This window comes from Tachypleus tridentatus, chromosome 1 (assembly GCF_004210375.1).
Source record: "Tachypleus tridentatus isolate NWPU-2018 chromosome 1, ASM421037v1, whole genome shotgun sequence".
NCBI lineage: Eukaryota > Metazoa > Arthropoda > Merostomata > Xiphosura > Limulidae > Tachypleus > Tachypleus tridentatus.
In genome coordinates this window covers 33,246,394-33,261,498 of record NC_134825.1, presented here as the reverse complement: position 1 = coordinate 33,261,498, position 15,105 = coordinate 33,246,394, and the positions used below count along the sequence as shown (strand labels likewise).

General features: G+C 31.0%; 1 protein-coding gene across 4 annotated transcripts in view; it reads right to left on the bottom strand.

Moving 5' to 3' along the window:
• LOC143245547 (RNA-binding protein FXR1-like) overlaps positions 1–15,105 on the bottom strand; it is a 78,776-nt gene that overhangs the window by 13,301 nt on the left and 50,370 nt on the right. For 2 of the 4 annotated variants that reach the window (XM_076491923.1, XM_076491929.1), the window contains exons 11-12: positions 7,271–7,351; positions 1,244–1,481 (exon numbers count right to left, since the gene is read on the bottom strand). In XM_076491923.1, coding sequence (XP_076348038.1) covers positions 1,244–1,481; positions 7,271–7,351 — 319 coding nt within the window. Of the gene's footprint in view, positions 1–1,126; positions 1,482–7,270; positions 7,352–15,105 lie in introns of all 4 variants that reach the window. The other 2 variants (XM_076491915.1, XM_076491911.1) reach the window with 1 other exon arrangement.

Below are 15,105 nucleotides of genomic sequence, written 5' to 3'. Positions count from 1 at the left end.
AAAGCTCCACTAATACAGTATGTCTCACACAACAAACTTAAGGATCCCCAAGGTCATGTATACAGTGTTATCCTTACACTCAGAGTAAACACTGCAACTCAGCATAAGAAATACTAAAATTATGTCATTTTTTTGCTGCTTCAAGCTAGTTTTTTCAGCAATGATGTTGTCTACCATTCATAAAGGTATTGTGTACACCTTTCACATTTTTCAGATTTTTAACCATTAAAAGATGCTTAACAGTTTTCCTAACACAAGACTGTAAACCACACATTAAAAAAAAAGAACAAAAACAAATGATGAATGACAAATCACGAAACATTGTCAGAATCTTCAATGTAAAACTTGTATCAGTAGGGAAGGACTGAGGCTTAACCAAAAATTAATTTTTGCTGATTGACAAAATATTTGTAAGAGCATGAAACTCACTGGTTCATTCCAGTGAGATGTTCTTTCAAAGTTTTTTTTTTCACATTATGTTTATGATAAAATACAGGAAACCAACAAAAATGTAGCTAAGTTAATTGATTCCTGTCAGACTAAACTGGTGCAAACTATGTGCTACCTACTGGAAGAAAATTCTAACAAAGTAGATAATGTATAAAAAGCAAGAAAAAAAAGTATAGATTAAATCTACAATTTGATCTTATTCCACATTCTCAGGATTATTAAATCCACAATTTGATGTACATGTTTCATTTTTAAAACTGCCATTAATCTAATAAGTGCATATGCTGATTCACAAGTTAATTAATAATAAAAATAATTAAAAATTAATTTAAAAAAACCTTCTATTTAAATTAACTTTGCTAAAAAAACTGATATGTCAAAATGTACTTAAATCTGTTTTTCTTTCATGAAGAAAACAACTGTAATGCAATTCTACTGAAACAGAGGAAACAGTCAAAGAGCAAAAGATAGGACTTATTTAAAAAAAAAAAACTGATTCACCAATCAAGACATCACACATCAGCATTATTGAAACTGCTGTGTTTAAAATTTTGTATTTTGTTTTAATACTTTGTCGATGTTGTAAATGCCACATCAAAGATGCTAGGCAATAAATTCAAGTTTCTTTTTCTGGGATACAATTATTATTTTCTATTTGTGTTTCCTCTGTTTCCACCTTTTCCTCGTCCTCTGTAGCCACTTGCTGGCCCCCCCCTTTGGGGAGTGTGATTTGTGTTTGAGCCACTTCTCTTGTCATTAGGAATGTAGTCACTGAGAGTTGCAGGATGAGTACCAGTGCTGTTGTTGTAGCGTGAATCTCCTGCCCATCTACGACCAGGTCCCTGTCCTGGACCTCCACCCCTTCCTCGGCCTCTTGGAGGTCCTCCCCTTCCTCTACCAATGTCCACATCAGAGCTGTACCCTCTGTCAGGTCCTCCTTTTCGTGGTACTGGGAAATTCAAAATGCTGCCCATTTGAGTCCTGAGCTGTTGATCAATTTCTAGCTTTTCTTGTCGCAGTTTTTCAACTTCCTACATATTACAGAAAATGGCAACATATAATGAAAACGAATGAACAATTTTTTTTTTTCATATTTCATGCTTTCATTTCTGCAACTAATAAATTATTTAATTATATGATTCTATAAAGTGAACAAAGTTTTTCCTTTCCACCAACATCCTCAATGATTAAAAAAAATTAACTTGAATTACTCCCACTAAAAATATGCTATGGAAGTTATGTATAATAATTATTTATTATTAAAATGTTCTTTTTGTTAATCTTATATTTAAAAACTAATATGGCAAAAGTGTGGATACAACAGATCACTGTAATATGACCACTACATGAGTATGATCCCCTGATCAATAAATAATTTGTTGGAAAATTCTAAGTATCTGAAGAAAACTTTTTCTTGTAGAGTGAACATGAACTGATAACTAAAAACCATTATTAGTTCTCACTTATAATTTTGTGAAATTAGCTAAATAAAAGAAAATCAAACTACAAAGATGTGATCTTTTCAAAGTGAAAGAATTACAAAAATTATTATACTGAGAAAGTTTTTTACAATCAAACTAAAAATAATATACTTTCTAAGCAACAACAGAAAACAATTCCTAAATCAATAAACTATGAACTATATAGTTCTAAAAAAAACAATATAGTACATGACAAATAACAACAAATAAAAATTCAAAATATTTCTAATATTTTAGAATTAAAATTAAGTTCAAATAGTTTTCTCTGGCATTCTGATTTGGACTGCAGAAATCCTGTCATTAAAAGTTTATCATCATGTCATGTTACATCCACATTCTCATGCAATGGACATCATCATGAATTAGATTACTTTAATATCCCATAACTTTCTGTCATATGTTTGCACAAGCTAAAAATAAAATTAGTCTATACCAACTTTCTTAAATTATTCTCTTATCTGACACTGAACAAACAAAAACAAGACATGGATACCTATTTGATTTTATTTAAATTATAAAAAACATCAACTTCAGATGTTTTTATATATCAGTAACATTTTTTACCAAGATGTATAATAACACTATGTAACAAAATTTTTACTTTTTCTTGTTCCTGGGCAGAAAGTGTTACTTCCCAATTGCTTATGCCTAAAGTAAATGAAAAAGGCCTATTTTCTCTTCAAACTTTGCTTTTGTGACATGGGACCGTATAACAAAAACATGATGGGAGACTATATTTGGGGGCTGATATGTGAAAGTGATTTACATAATGGTCGGAAATCTCGAAAAGCTACTCACCTCTAAGTATTTTTGTTAATGTTTGTATAACCTTAGTATAAACACATGTAAATCTTGGTTCATATGTTGTTTTATTCAGACCTTATGTAAATGAAAATGTGCAAAGTTACCTGTTTTAACACAGAAAATAGGTTAATTTCTAAATTTCATTATCCAGGTCACAAAAGCAAAGTTTGAAGGGAATAATGGCCATTTTCTGTACTTTTACAAAATAAGCAATTACAAAATAGCACATACTATCCAGAAACAAAATCTGTGTTACGTAGCATAATATATTTCCCCTGGAAAATGAGTCTGGGGACTTACAAATGAGCTGAGACTGGAAATGCTCATTCAACAGAATAGGGAATAACCCCACACCTATACCAAACCACATAATTATTGTGTCTTCTCACCAAGCAAACAATAATATTGATAAATTTATATAAAAGATAAAAGAAGACTACACACTAACTTGTATGCACAGAAAGAATATCTTGAATTACCACGATCCTTTAGATATATAAGGAAATCAACTCTTGATAAAACATCATCTCGTCACATTTGTAAGTAACAGTATAGAAAATGGAAATGTAAAAACAGAAACAAAACAAATCTTACAAAAAGTCACCTATACAATATTGTATGAAAGAGATGTGTACCTCCCATACAGCAAAATGCAATCTACTATTTTATGATAACTGGGCCTAACCACACCCTATGCTTTTGACAGTTGTAAACAAAGTTCTAATTGTGACAGGAAACATACCAGATCATTCAAATTCAATTCCACAAAATGAATATAAATCTGTTTCTAGAGCCATGGATATATATGTGGATAAAACAGATATAAATAAAACTGCTTAAACTGAATATTATATTGCAGCAGCATTCTAACATACTATTAATCCTTCTGATTTGTCTTTGGATTCAAACAGTTCAAATTAACAGAAGAATGGTATATATATATATATATATATAAGTCAGCTAAAAATCAAACTTGTGAGAAAACAATAACATCTACCTAATTCTAGTACCAAAATAAGACTTAAGATGCAAACAAAACAATGAGCAGCTAGCTAAACAAAACAATGAGCAGCTAGCTAAACAAAACAATGAGCAGCTAGCTAAACAAAACAATGAGCAGCTAGCTAAACAAAACAATGAGCTAAAGACTCAAAAGAGGAAAAATCTTTAAACACAAAATAATTTGTTACCAGCACAATTAATATTTTGCATCAAACTGACCAAAACAATTAGGAAATATTACCTACAACAAACAGAAAACAACTGACTAACGAATGTTCTACTGCACAAAATATTCCAATGAGATGTAGAATAACAAAAACAATTTGAAAACTGAGTCAAAAACACAACATAAAGGCAAAGTCTGACACAACAAAACATACAGAGAACCATACAAATGATACTTCTACTGATGAGTGCAAGTGAAGAGAAATACCTAAAAAAAAAAAAACACTATCAGCAAGGAGTCAGCCCACTATTTGTATAAAGAAGAAAAGAAATTTTCCTGACCAGATCCCATAAACACAAACATTTACATACTATAAAATAAAAAGAACAAAAATGCAAGATGAGGACATGATACCAAGCCTATTTCTAAAAACAGCAAAAACACCCCATACACAATTGGTCTATTTGACAGACCTAGTAACCACCATAAAAGTACAAAATTAATCTAAATTACCCTCTTTCTTTCTAAAATGACTGCAATAAATTGTAAGAAGAAACTACAGTCATTTATCCTAAGTACCTTAAAGCTTGTATCAGTGTATATGTGTTTCTATTTAAGTATTTTTTACTGCTCTTTGAACTGTGTCTAACTGATAACCCTGTCATATAAGTTGTAAATCCCTAGCAAACTTCCAATTCATGTTACCATATCAAATTACATAAAGCACAAGCTGTTTGTGTTATGCCCTACATATTTCCACTTTCTATTTCATTGTTGGATGAGCAAGAATTTTTAGTGTCAAGAGTTATTACTTAATTCATTCAGTCATTTAATATTTAATGATTATTTATTTGTTATAACGAGTATTAAAAGCAAGATAGTAATGGCAAGTTTTGTTACGTAACTTGATAGGAGTTGTCCACTGTGTGTGTAGTTCAACTGTAGCATTATTGTTATCACCTTTCTCAAAACCTCTACATTTTTTCTTGCAATGCAAGTATTATTACATCATAGCATTTCCTAGCTTATAGAGTCTCAACTGGATATGTATGTATGTAGATGTATAAACTTAGATGAGCAAGCAAGTGAAGTTATACAGGAAAATATTATGTTACACTGTGTGATTGTTAGTTTATCCATAACAGGTAATATGTTAATAGCAAATTTCACACTTTAAGAAATAAGGAGAATAATTTGTTTTTCAAAGTGTGTTCTAAAGTAACTGAACCTGCCTGTGTAAATTTTGAGGAAAAGACAGTTATTTAAAGATCTACATAGAACTATGGTAACCCATGGGATAACATAAGTAAATCTATTGCAGACTGTACAGTAAGACACAGAACAGAGATGAAATAATACATCTTGTCAACTGGGTTCTGAACTAACATGTGTGGACTTTTCACAAGTAAGGAGAATTGTTTAGTTTTAGATGCAACTATGATATCTTATAATGGAAAGAATTTTTGCACATATATTTGACTTGTTTTGAATATATTATTTTAAAACAAGTAGACTGTGTGCTGTATGTTTATTGTTCAAATTTATAGCCAATAAGTCATAGACATCTGAATCCAGCCACATAAACCTGAGTGTCAAAAACACAAATGATTTTGATGTGACCAAGGAATATTTATTTTTAATTTAAGCAAACTTGCATTTTGTGGGGAAGGGGATCTTGCAATTTAGCAATATAGTCCAGCCCATATTTGTCCATGAATCCCCATAGTTAGCATCCTGTATAAGTTATTGGTCCCTTAGAATTTCCAATGCAGATTTATAGCCTAACAGATCTGTGTTCATAATTTTGACAACTTTTAGTCTTCAAGTGATACACGTTCCCTTCGTTTACACATTAGCATCAACTGAGCATCTCACTGCAGTGATAATAGTTGCAAGTGAGACAGAGTATTCCTGAAAAACTTCATAACTAATTCTTTAGCAAAACAAGAGGGCATCCTCAATAGCTGTGGCACTTGAAATTCTTTTAGGTAAGATTAAATTAATCTACTAGACCTCTTTTCCTTTTTATTAGCTATATTTTTATGCACAGTAATACCAAGCATGAGGTGTGTGCATATCTGATTCGATTTTATTACTCACAAAAGATTTGTACTAGTCTTCCCTCAAATAGAAATTATTTTAGGCAGAATTAAAGTAAATTCATCTATGAGACCTTGAGCAATCACCAATCAAAACAGTTTAACCTCATGAGTCCAAAACAGTAATCAGATCTCAAAATGGTCATAAGGTGACAGAGCTATGAAGTGAAACTTTGTACTTGGGAAACTTGGAGCCATTATGACACAACTAAAAATCTATGCCACTGGACAAAATAATAATAATAAAAAACATTTACATTTTAAAAAGCATTTATAACAAGTCACTTCAAAAAACAAAACTGAAAATATTTACACGATAAAGTTAAGATACTATCCAGTGTGAAGACTATCCAAAATGGCATCAGAAGAACTGAAAGTAATATCTCTGGTGATATTTATGACTTCAGTGGCTTATTTTTCAATTTAAAATCAAATCTGACACACAGATGCACAAATTCATTCCTAGTTATACAACAAACAATCAACTCCATTCATTAAATCTGAATTTTTTTTATCCTCATAACACACAAATCTAAGAAAATTACATAAGCAAATATCTCTACAACTGCAAAACAAAAGGTATAGACACATACACAAGTCTAGAATCATTGCATATTTACTGTTGGTATTCTCATGTCTATGAGCTGAATGTACAGCTGTCCACATTTATTACATGTAAAACCAACAAAGAAATGTACCTCCAAGGTTTGAATGGATTTATTACAAACAACAGCTTGACAAACACATACAAATGAATCTTTAGTTTTACTCCTGACAAAATATGAACACTTACAGAAGTCTATATTACTACACATCTGGATATATAAACTTCTCCAGATGTGCATGTACTACATACATATCTCAGCAGTGATACACACACCTTGTTTTACTATTTGTTCTTATAAACCTTTAAATTCATAAACATATTTAAAGGTACAAAACAAAATATAAACAAATTCTTTCTTAACTTCACACACAGAATTATACTATCACATACAAGACCTAAACACAGATTTTTAACACAATAATTAAAACATGCATGAATCTACTAAGGTAATATTTGTAATTGTGAATTTTAAGCAATCTTTTTAAGTAGTAATTATACATCTTTAACTATCACCTTACATTTGTTTCATTAGCTGCTATATCACCTTGTATTTGTTTTACTACTGAAGCAATATTTGTAATCATGAATTTTAAATTATCCTTTAGAGCATGAAATTAAAAATCTAAAATTTCTAACATGCACATAAATCATGAAAACTTACTCTCAAATGAGCTAAATGATATTCTAGAAGAAGTTTTGCATTGGTAATGCTCTCAACAGTTCCCACAAATATAAATGGAACCTACAATGAGAAATGAAAATTATAATGTTAAACACATTACAGACAAGGCCTAATAAACTTACTTTAATTATTTATATATATGCAACATTCTAATTTGCTTTAACATTAACATAAAGAAAAAGGTAAAATAAATTCACATATTAACTGTCCTTCTATTCCAGGCAGTAATTTCTCATGTATAACGATAACTGTAGATGGTTGGATGTGTTACATTAAAAGTTTGAATACACAAATCAGCAAGTCACATTACAGACACAGCTGATATAAAGTTGTCGTGGAACAGGATGCATAAGAATTACATTTTAACACTGTTTGGCATTAAACCAGGTAGTGTGATTTCACCAAAAACTGATAATGTTTAAAAAGGTATGTAACAGCTCTTTCAGATGTAAAATATTCACACACTGAAATCAGGTATTTAGAACTTCTAAGACAAGAATATCCTTTGTACAAAGTGGCATTAGAAAAAATAAATAAATACAAATCAATCTCATGCATCAAAAGTATCAGCAAGATACTTGCAACAAGTTGTACACCAGCCATGGTAGGCTAAGTGCAGTTTTGTAACAGATGAAACTCCATGACAATACACAACAAAATTAGTAAAATTCTCAGTCTGAAAAAGCAACAAGTTATGTATACATATCCATTTAATCACTGCATATCCAAAGTGACCTGAGAAATGAAACTGGTACTCATGTTATTCCATAAAAAGACATAACAATCACATATGTCAAACTCATTCATTTTGATTTCTGTGAAAATGCACTGTTGAAATGAGCATGGGGAAAGCAATTTTCAGAAACAAGATGACATATGGAAAGACTTCAGGAAGGTATGTTGTGCTTTGGACATAATGCAGCAGAGAATTTTGTAATAGAAGCAGTACTGCAAGGCTATTTTCAAAATGTATGGTCAATAGACAGCATTACCAGGCATGAAGACATGGACTGTAATGATGTGGTAATGTTCCAAAATTGTTTTAATATAAACCACAACCTATGTATTATTCAATTATATTTGTCCAACTTTATATGCAATATACAAATCTTTTGTGTGAAAATAGTGCTGTTGTTGCTTTATGTTCACACAAAAATACATATTCATAAGGTTACAAAACATTTTAAAGAAACACACACACACACACACTACTAAAAAAAGGGTGGTGCTGCTGTGTACATAAGAACTCACTAATATCTATTACCGTTGATTTTTTCAAAGTGGCTGCAATCAGCATTGGGGTCCAGGAAAGTTTTGTAATGGAACTGAAATAGAAAACAGGTTGGATCATCCCAATACAATGCATAGCACACAAAGATTCAAACAAAGAACCAAAGCACCAAAAAGTTGTAAATGCGTTCCTTTCGAGTATTTACTTGTACTATCACAATTCATCAGTTGCCAGGATCGGGCTGACAAAATCAAGAATGTTGTAAGACACCAAGCAGAAGCTTCCTACACAAACAGGAGGCATATGTTGGCTGCAACAAACCAATATCACAAAAGAAACCTTACTCAAGGTATACCCAGTAGTGATTGCACATTTGAATACTGTGCCCAATGTTCAGATTGCACTCACTGCCTCCAAAAATAAAACAAAAGGTTTTCTAAAACAGTTACAACAGAGAAAGAAGGTTCTTTATCTTATTCTAATATTAGACATCATCCTTAAGAGGATTTTCTGAAACCCTGCAGAGACAAGATTGTTTCTAAGATATAGAACATGACTGACTAGCTCTTCACGATTTACTAAAGGACAACAAGAGGACTTCATATTTTACCTTACTATTACAAAGTTGTAGAATACTTTACCTCGTTTAGCAACAGATAGAGAGAAGATCCTAAATGTCTTAACTGCTCATCTTTAAAACCTGAACGACCAATATATTTTAGCACTTTTGGTGTGCAATATCAATAAATGGCCATTGAACAACAAAAAGCTCTTGAAAAAGCTTTGTGATAATGAAATCTAGATGCTCTTAGATCATTTTTTAAGAACCACTCATTCTGTGCACATAATATGCATCACCATAAAGACATCTGTTATACAGTCTCTCACTCTTCAGATGAGTGTGTATGTGTATGTTTTTCTTATAGCAAAGCCACATTCGGCTATCTGCTGAGCCCACCGAGGGGAATCAAACCCCTGATTTTAGTGTTGTAAATCCCTCTTCAGATGAAAGGTAGAAATCAGAAGATTGACAATGCAGTAGTTTAGCAGGAAGTGTGGACATGAAACTGTCTTACATTCACTAATCTTACACACAGCCTGCATGCACACAGTGAAGTAGAATATTGATTCAATTTAAACAAAATTATGTGAAACATTTATACAAAAAGTAGGTGACTGCCACACCATTTGTGAAAACCTGATCCATGATTGGCCATAAATCAACATATTATCAACATTCAGTAAGTTAATGTACTGATCTTGTACTGATAATGAAACAATAGAGTAAAAGAAAATAACTTGTAAGTGCAAAGTGTATCTGTCTGGTTCTTGTGGGAAATGCTCAAGATGTCAGTTTGGATGCAACAGTTTAGACCCAGAGGTCAAAATGGCACAAAAAAGCAGGTGGAAAATAGTCATAGAACAAATTAAAAGCAAGAAGAAAAAAGGATGGATTATGCTATTCTATTGGAGAGTGATGAAGATGAAATGTCTAGTGATACGTCTGAGGATCTCTTGGATTTCATGACAATAAAAAAAAAAGATGCAGGTTATCCAAAAGCTTAGTGTGAAAGCAAGGCATTGTTGTAGTAGAGTGGTAAAATGATGTCTATTGAATTTGGTAGTTCTTTAGTATTGAATCCACAATGGCAGCAAACTTTCCAAATAAAGAAGCTCAATGGAAGGCATGAAGTTTCAATGCTCTTGAAAAGAGCAACTGATTTATATGCAAAAACGGCTCGTTTGGGTTGAGAAAATATTTTACATAGAAGAGCGAACGTTTCGACCTTCTTAGTGAAAGACTGAAAACTGTAGAACATGCTTTTGAAACAGTTGAGAGCCTGACCCATGAAAGCATTGTTAACCCTTTCATAAGGGGTTTGATACAATATATTCAAGCTCATGTATACATTTGGACAAGTTAGGTATTTATGTTGTAACTTTTAATTTAGTAAGTGCATCTTCATGAAATTTAATGTACCTTTAAGTAAACACAAGAAGCTCTTTGTACACAAAAAATAATTTTTTAAATGAAGTATTTTACGAAAATTTTTGTGAATATATTAAATCTGTTTCACGTCATTTCCCTCTTACAATTAAAAATATTATCTATCATACCAAAAATTTTAAATTTCTTTTGTATAATCTTTAAAGCATCATAAATACATTTCAAACATTTATTTTCAAGTAAAATGATGTTATTAGTATTTTAAAAATATATTTGACTCTTCAGGCTGTAGAAATATGAAAAGACATTATAAAAAACAAGCAGCTGTGCCTCTTTTTGTCATTATTATTTGCAAAGTTTCAAAGTACTTCTCTTAAAACTATGAAATGCTAAACATTTCTTTTTTATTATCTGTGTTTATTTTATAGTCAATGACTAAAGTACAAAATAAACCAATAAATTTCTGCTTGTTTCAGTGGACTGTTTATGTGACACCATAGTAATATACCTCTGAAAGCAACATAACATGTGCAAAAAAACAGCCAACTTGAGAAGTTGATCTGAGAAGAAGATGCTTCATATATTGGATTTCCTAAAAGGTTTTCTTGGAAAATTCAGAGAAATCACAATGTTTTTAGAATCATTGAAAACATTTATATTGACAACAGGATGTGTAATTTATTGGCTTATGTATGTATCCTACACTGTTTACAACAAGATTTTTCTGATGTAGCAATACTACACTTTCAACTTGCCAAAGTTGCCTATGTTGTTCAGTTCCAATACAATAAACACTGCAATTCTTCCAAGATTGGTAATCATATCAAGGTGTTTAGAATGAAGCAGCATAGATGTACAAATGTGTTATCTGAGTACATGCTTATAAAATCCTACTTCCATTTTCAGCATTTATTCGTCAACTACTAAAAATGCATTTCAGTATTACTTATCACAACTGTTTAGTTTCACAAGCCTTCTAAGTCTAGTCTTCTCTGGAAAGACATTGTTAATTTTACTGCTAAAATGTAGTTCAGAAGTTCCTTTACAGTTGTGAAACACCGTGAGTTGTTACAGACTCTTAGCTTGAAGTAAGCAGCCATCATTTATAATATATACACAGAATTTCTGTTCAGTATGTAGTTGTTGATCTAAGTTCAATGTAGTTACTTCTGTAATTTAGCATATCATGTACTGCTTCTGAAATTTAAGAATGAAATCACTCAATATATATACATATAAAACAAATATACACAACAGAGAATATATATAATTTACATGTAATGTGTTCTTTCCTTCTAGAAATGGATAGAATCAACAAGAAAAGTGGAGGAACTGAAAAAAAGAAAAACATTTCAATCAGAAGAACTGGATCTTGAAGTACCTGATGCTTCAATTTCAATGCCTCTGACTGAATTTGTTTAAACAAAAATGGCCAAGAAATGATGAACCAGCTCTTCAGATTCTGTTTTATGGACAGATCAAGATGTACCTGGTGAAACATTTTTGAACAAAAATGTTCTGGACTCCCCACAGCCAGTTACATCAGAACCAACATCAAGATCACCACCACAGGGAGGGGCAAAGATAAAAGATGTAGCAGAAGGGGTAAAGTTTAGTGAGCACTGAGCTGTCCACAGAGAAGTCTCTTTTATGTAATGACTCCTAAAAATGGGTGAGAATAACAAAAGAACAACAAAAACAGATACCTCTGCTCAATAGAAGTGAGCCTGTCTCCCAAAAGGTCACTTTTTTGAATAAAGTGATTGAAATTTTCAAACTTCATTTTTCAGTAGAAGCTCTCCACTTAATTATAGATGAAACAAACAGATATGCACATAAAACACAAACCAAAATGAGCCACCACAAAAGATAAAATCTGTAATGTGGAAAGATGTTACTGTTTAGGACAGCTTACTTTGGCCCAGTTATTGTTTTGGGCCTTTACATCATCCTATGATTTCTGACTACTGGACTACACATCTTCCATTTCATAATTCTTGGTTTACTAAAACCTTTTCTTGAGAAAGGTTTATAGCCATCCATAAATATTTACTTTTTAATAACAACTCTAACACTCTTCCGAGGAATGACCCTAACCACAATAAAACTTTTGAGGTTAGACCTATGACAGATCTTCTCATGTCCTTTGTTTCTCATTATTCTCTTAACAGAGAACTGTCCGTAGATGAACAAACATTGGGTACAAAATTATACAGGTCTTGTCAAACAGGAAAAAAAAAAAAAAAAAGATGCAGACTGTGCCTCACAAACAAGATACTCCAAAGCATACACTCTGTGATGTGCATCTCTGTATGAAACATATTGCAGAGCACTGTACCAGTGATACTCTTAAAATAAATCAAGCTTTTACTTTGTATGTAACCAAAATTACTGAATTATCATAGCTGATTCATTTTGCACATTATGATGACAAAAATAAATCTGTTTATGAAAGTTTCACTAAACTATTGCTTTCGTACTAGGTAACTGCTCTTTTCCTTACACAAATACAGTTCATTCTTTTTCTCTAAAGAGTAACAAATATTTTAAAAAGTGGCATCTTAGCATTTTTATTGCACTTAAATACACATCGTTTCCTTTTTATAATGTTCTTGCCCATAAAATTTTCTTTTGTTATTCATACACTTGTACGTATAAAACTTCCTTTCATTTTCTAGATTTTTTTCTGGGCAAAGCTTTATGTATATTTTTGAAAGTTTTTCATTCTCAAACATTTGTTTACAATTTTAATATAACTTATATATTTTTGTGTTTTTCTGTTATTTATAAAATTTCCTCTCATATGCAGTTTCTAAAATATAAATATATGTATGTGTATTTAGTTATATGAAATATATATATTGCATTCATTTAGGTTTTTTACAGCTTTATGTACATGTTTTCTGAAAGTTATTTACATTCTTGAAGAACTTTATACAATCTGTATAAAAACTTTTTATAAGTTTATTTCACTCTTTCAATGAACATTACAAATACAGTAAAACCTAAGGAGGAATCGCATAGGACAGAGTAAAATTTCTGCGTTAAACAGGGAACATGCAATTCCTTAATTACATATAATATTTGAGCAGAACATTATACTTGCTTCACTCAAGGAAAGTTAGATGTTTGTGAATAAAGTTGTCATACTGTTTATGTTATATTTATTACAATAAGAACATATACATAAGTACACAAAATATTAATCAAATGTATTTGAAGAAAGTGTCAATTTTCAACTGTTTCATTTTTTTTAATGGACTTTCTCATGTGGTTAAAAGTGAATGCCAATTATACAGTTTTTTTATGAAGTTCATTTTCCCCCTTTATTTTTGCATACAATTGATAGCATTACTATAACTTAATCTTTGTGATGAAGCAGAAATTTCTGTTTCCTCACTTTCTTTTCCATTTTGTTCATCTTCTGAATCTCTCACACTGTTACCATCTTGCGATTCTATTATAGATTTCAAATCAATTTCTGTTAAAACATTCTTGTCAACGTTCACAAAACCTTCCGCGTTCACAGAACCATATCCATCAATCTTCTAAATCAGTTTGGATTTCACTAGAATCATCATAACAAACAACTTCTCCACAATCTCCTCCATTATCAAGAATAAATCCACAGTTTTTAAAGCACTTTATTATGCATTCATCTTTTATGCATCTGATTGAATGTCTTAAAAATACAACTGCATCTAACACATCAATTTTCATGATAATTTCAGATGCTCCCTTACATTCGTCCATGTTTGCAGTAATATGCAAAAACATTAATTTTCTGTATTTCGATTTCAAACACTGTATAATTCCATTATCTAGTAGCTGTAGAACTGATGTTGTAAATGGAGGTAGAAAAACTAAACGAACATTTGAAAGTTGAACTTTGGGGTGACAAGTTGCATTATCTAGGAAAAGTACAATATTCATATTTTCTTGTTCCATTCTTTTGTTTAATTTGTTCAAAAATTCCTTGAATATAGCAATTGTCATTCACGCTTTATTATTTGCTTTCCATTCCATAGGAAGTAAATCACAGTGATAGGAAGATATAAACTTATAATATTTTAGCTTATCTATCTAAAATTCATGTTTCTAATTCATTAATCAATTGTAGGTGTATATAATAGGCATAAAAAATATACATAAACAGAGCAACAAGACAGAAGGAAGTACTGTGACACACATATCGATATTTAGCTTTTATATGTCCTTTAATATTAAGAAAATAAAATGTACATATTAAAATTTGAAATAAAAAACTAGGTTTTAATACATATTTTATTGATATACATTAATAATAAAGTTACTTTTCAAACACTTGAAATAAATCCCCCAAAGACCATGACATGCTCTGTTTGACCCACACATTACATATGGTTATTAAATATTTGTCCAATTTATCCATATATATATTGAGCATTTGTTTTGAATAGCCTGTGTTCAGAGTAAATTTTCATTTTAAGATTAAAAATACTTTTTGCCCTCTGAAGAAACTCCAATCTCACTTTAGTTACTTCTATAATAGCACTATGTAATGAAATTTTTACTTTTTCTTGTTTCTGGGCAGAAACTGTTATTTTCCAATTGCTTATGCCTAAAGTAAATGGAAAAGACCTATTTTTCTCTTCA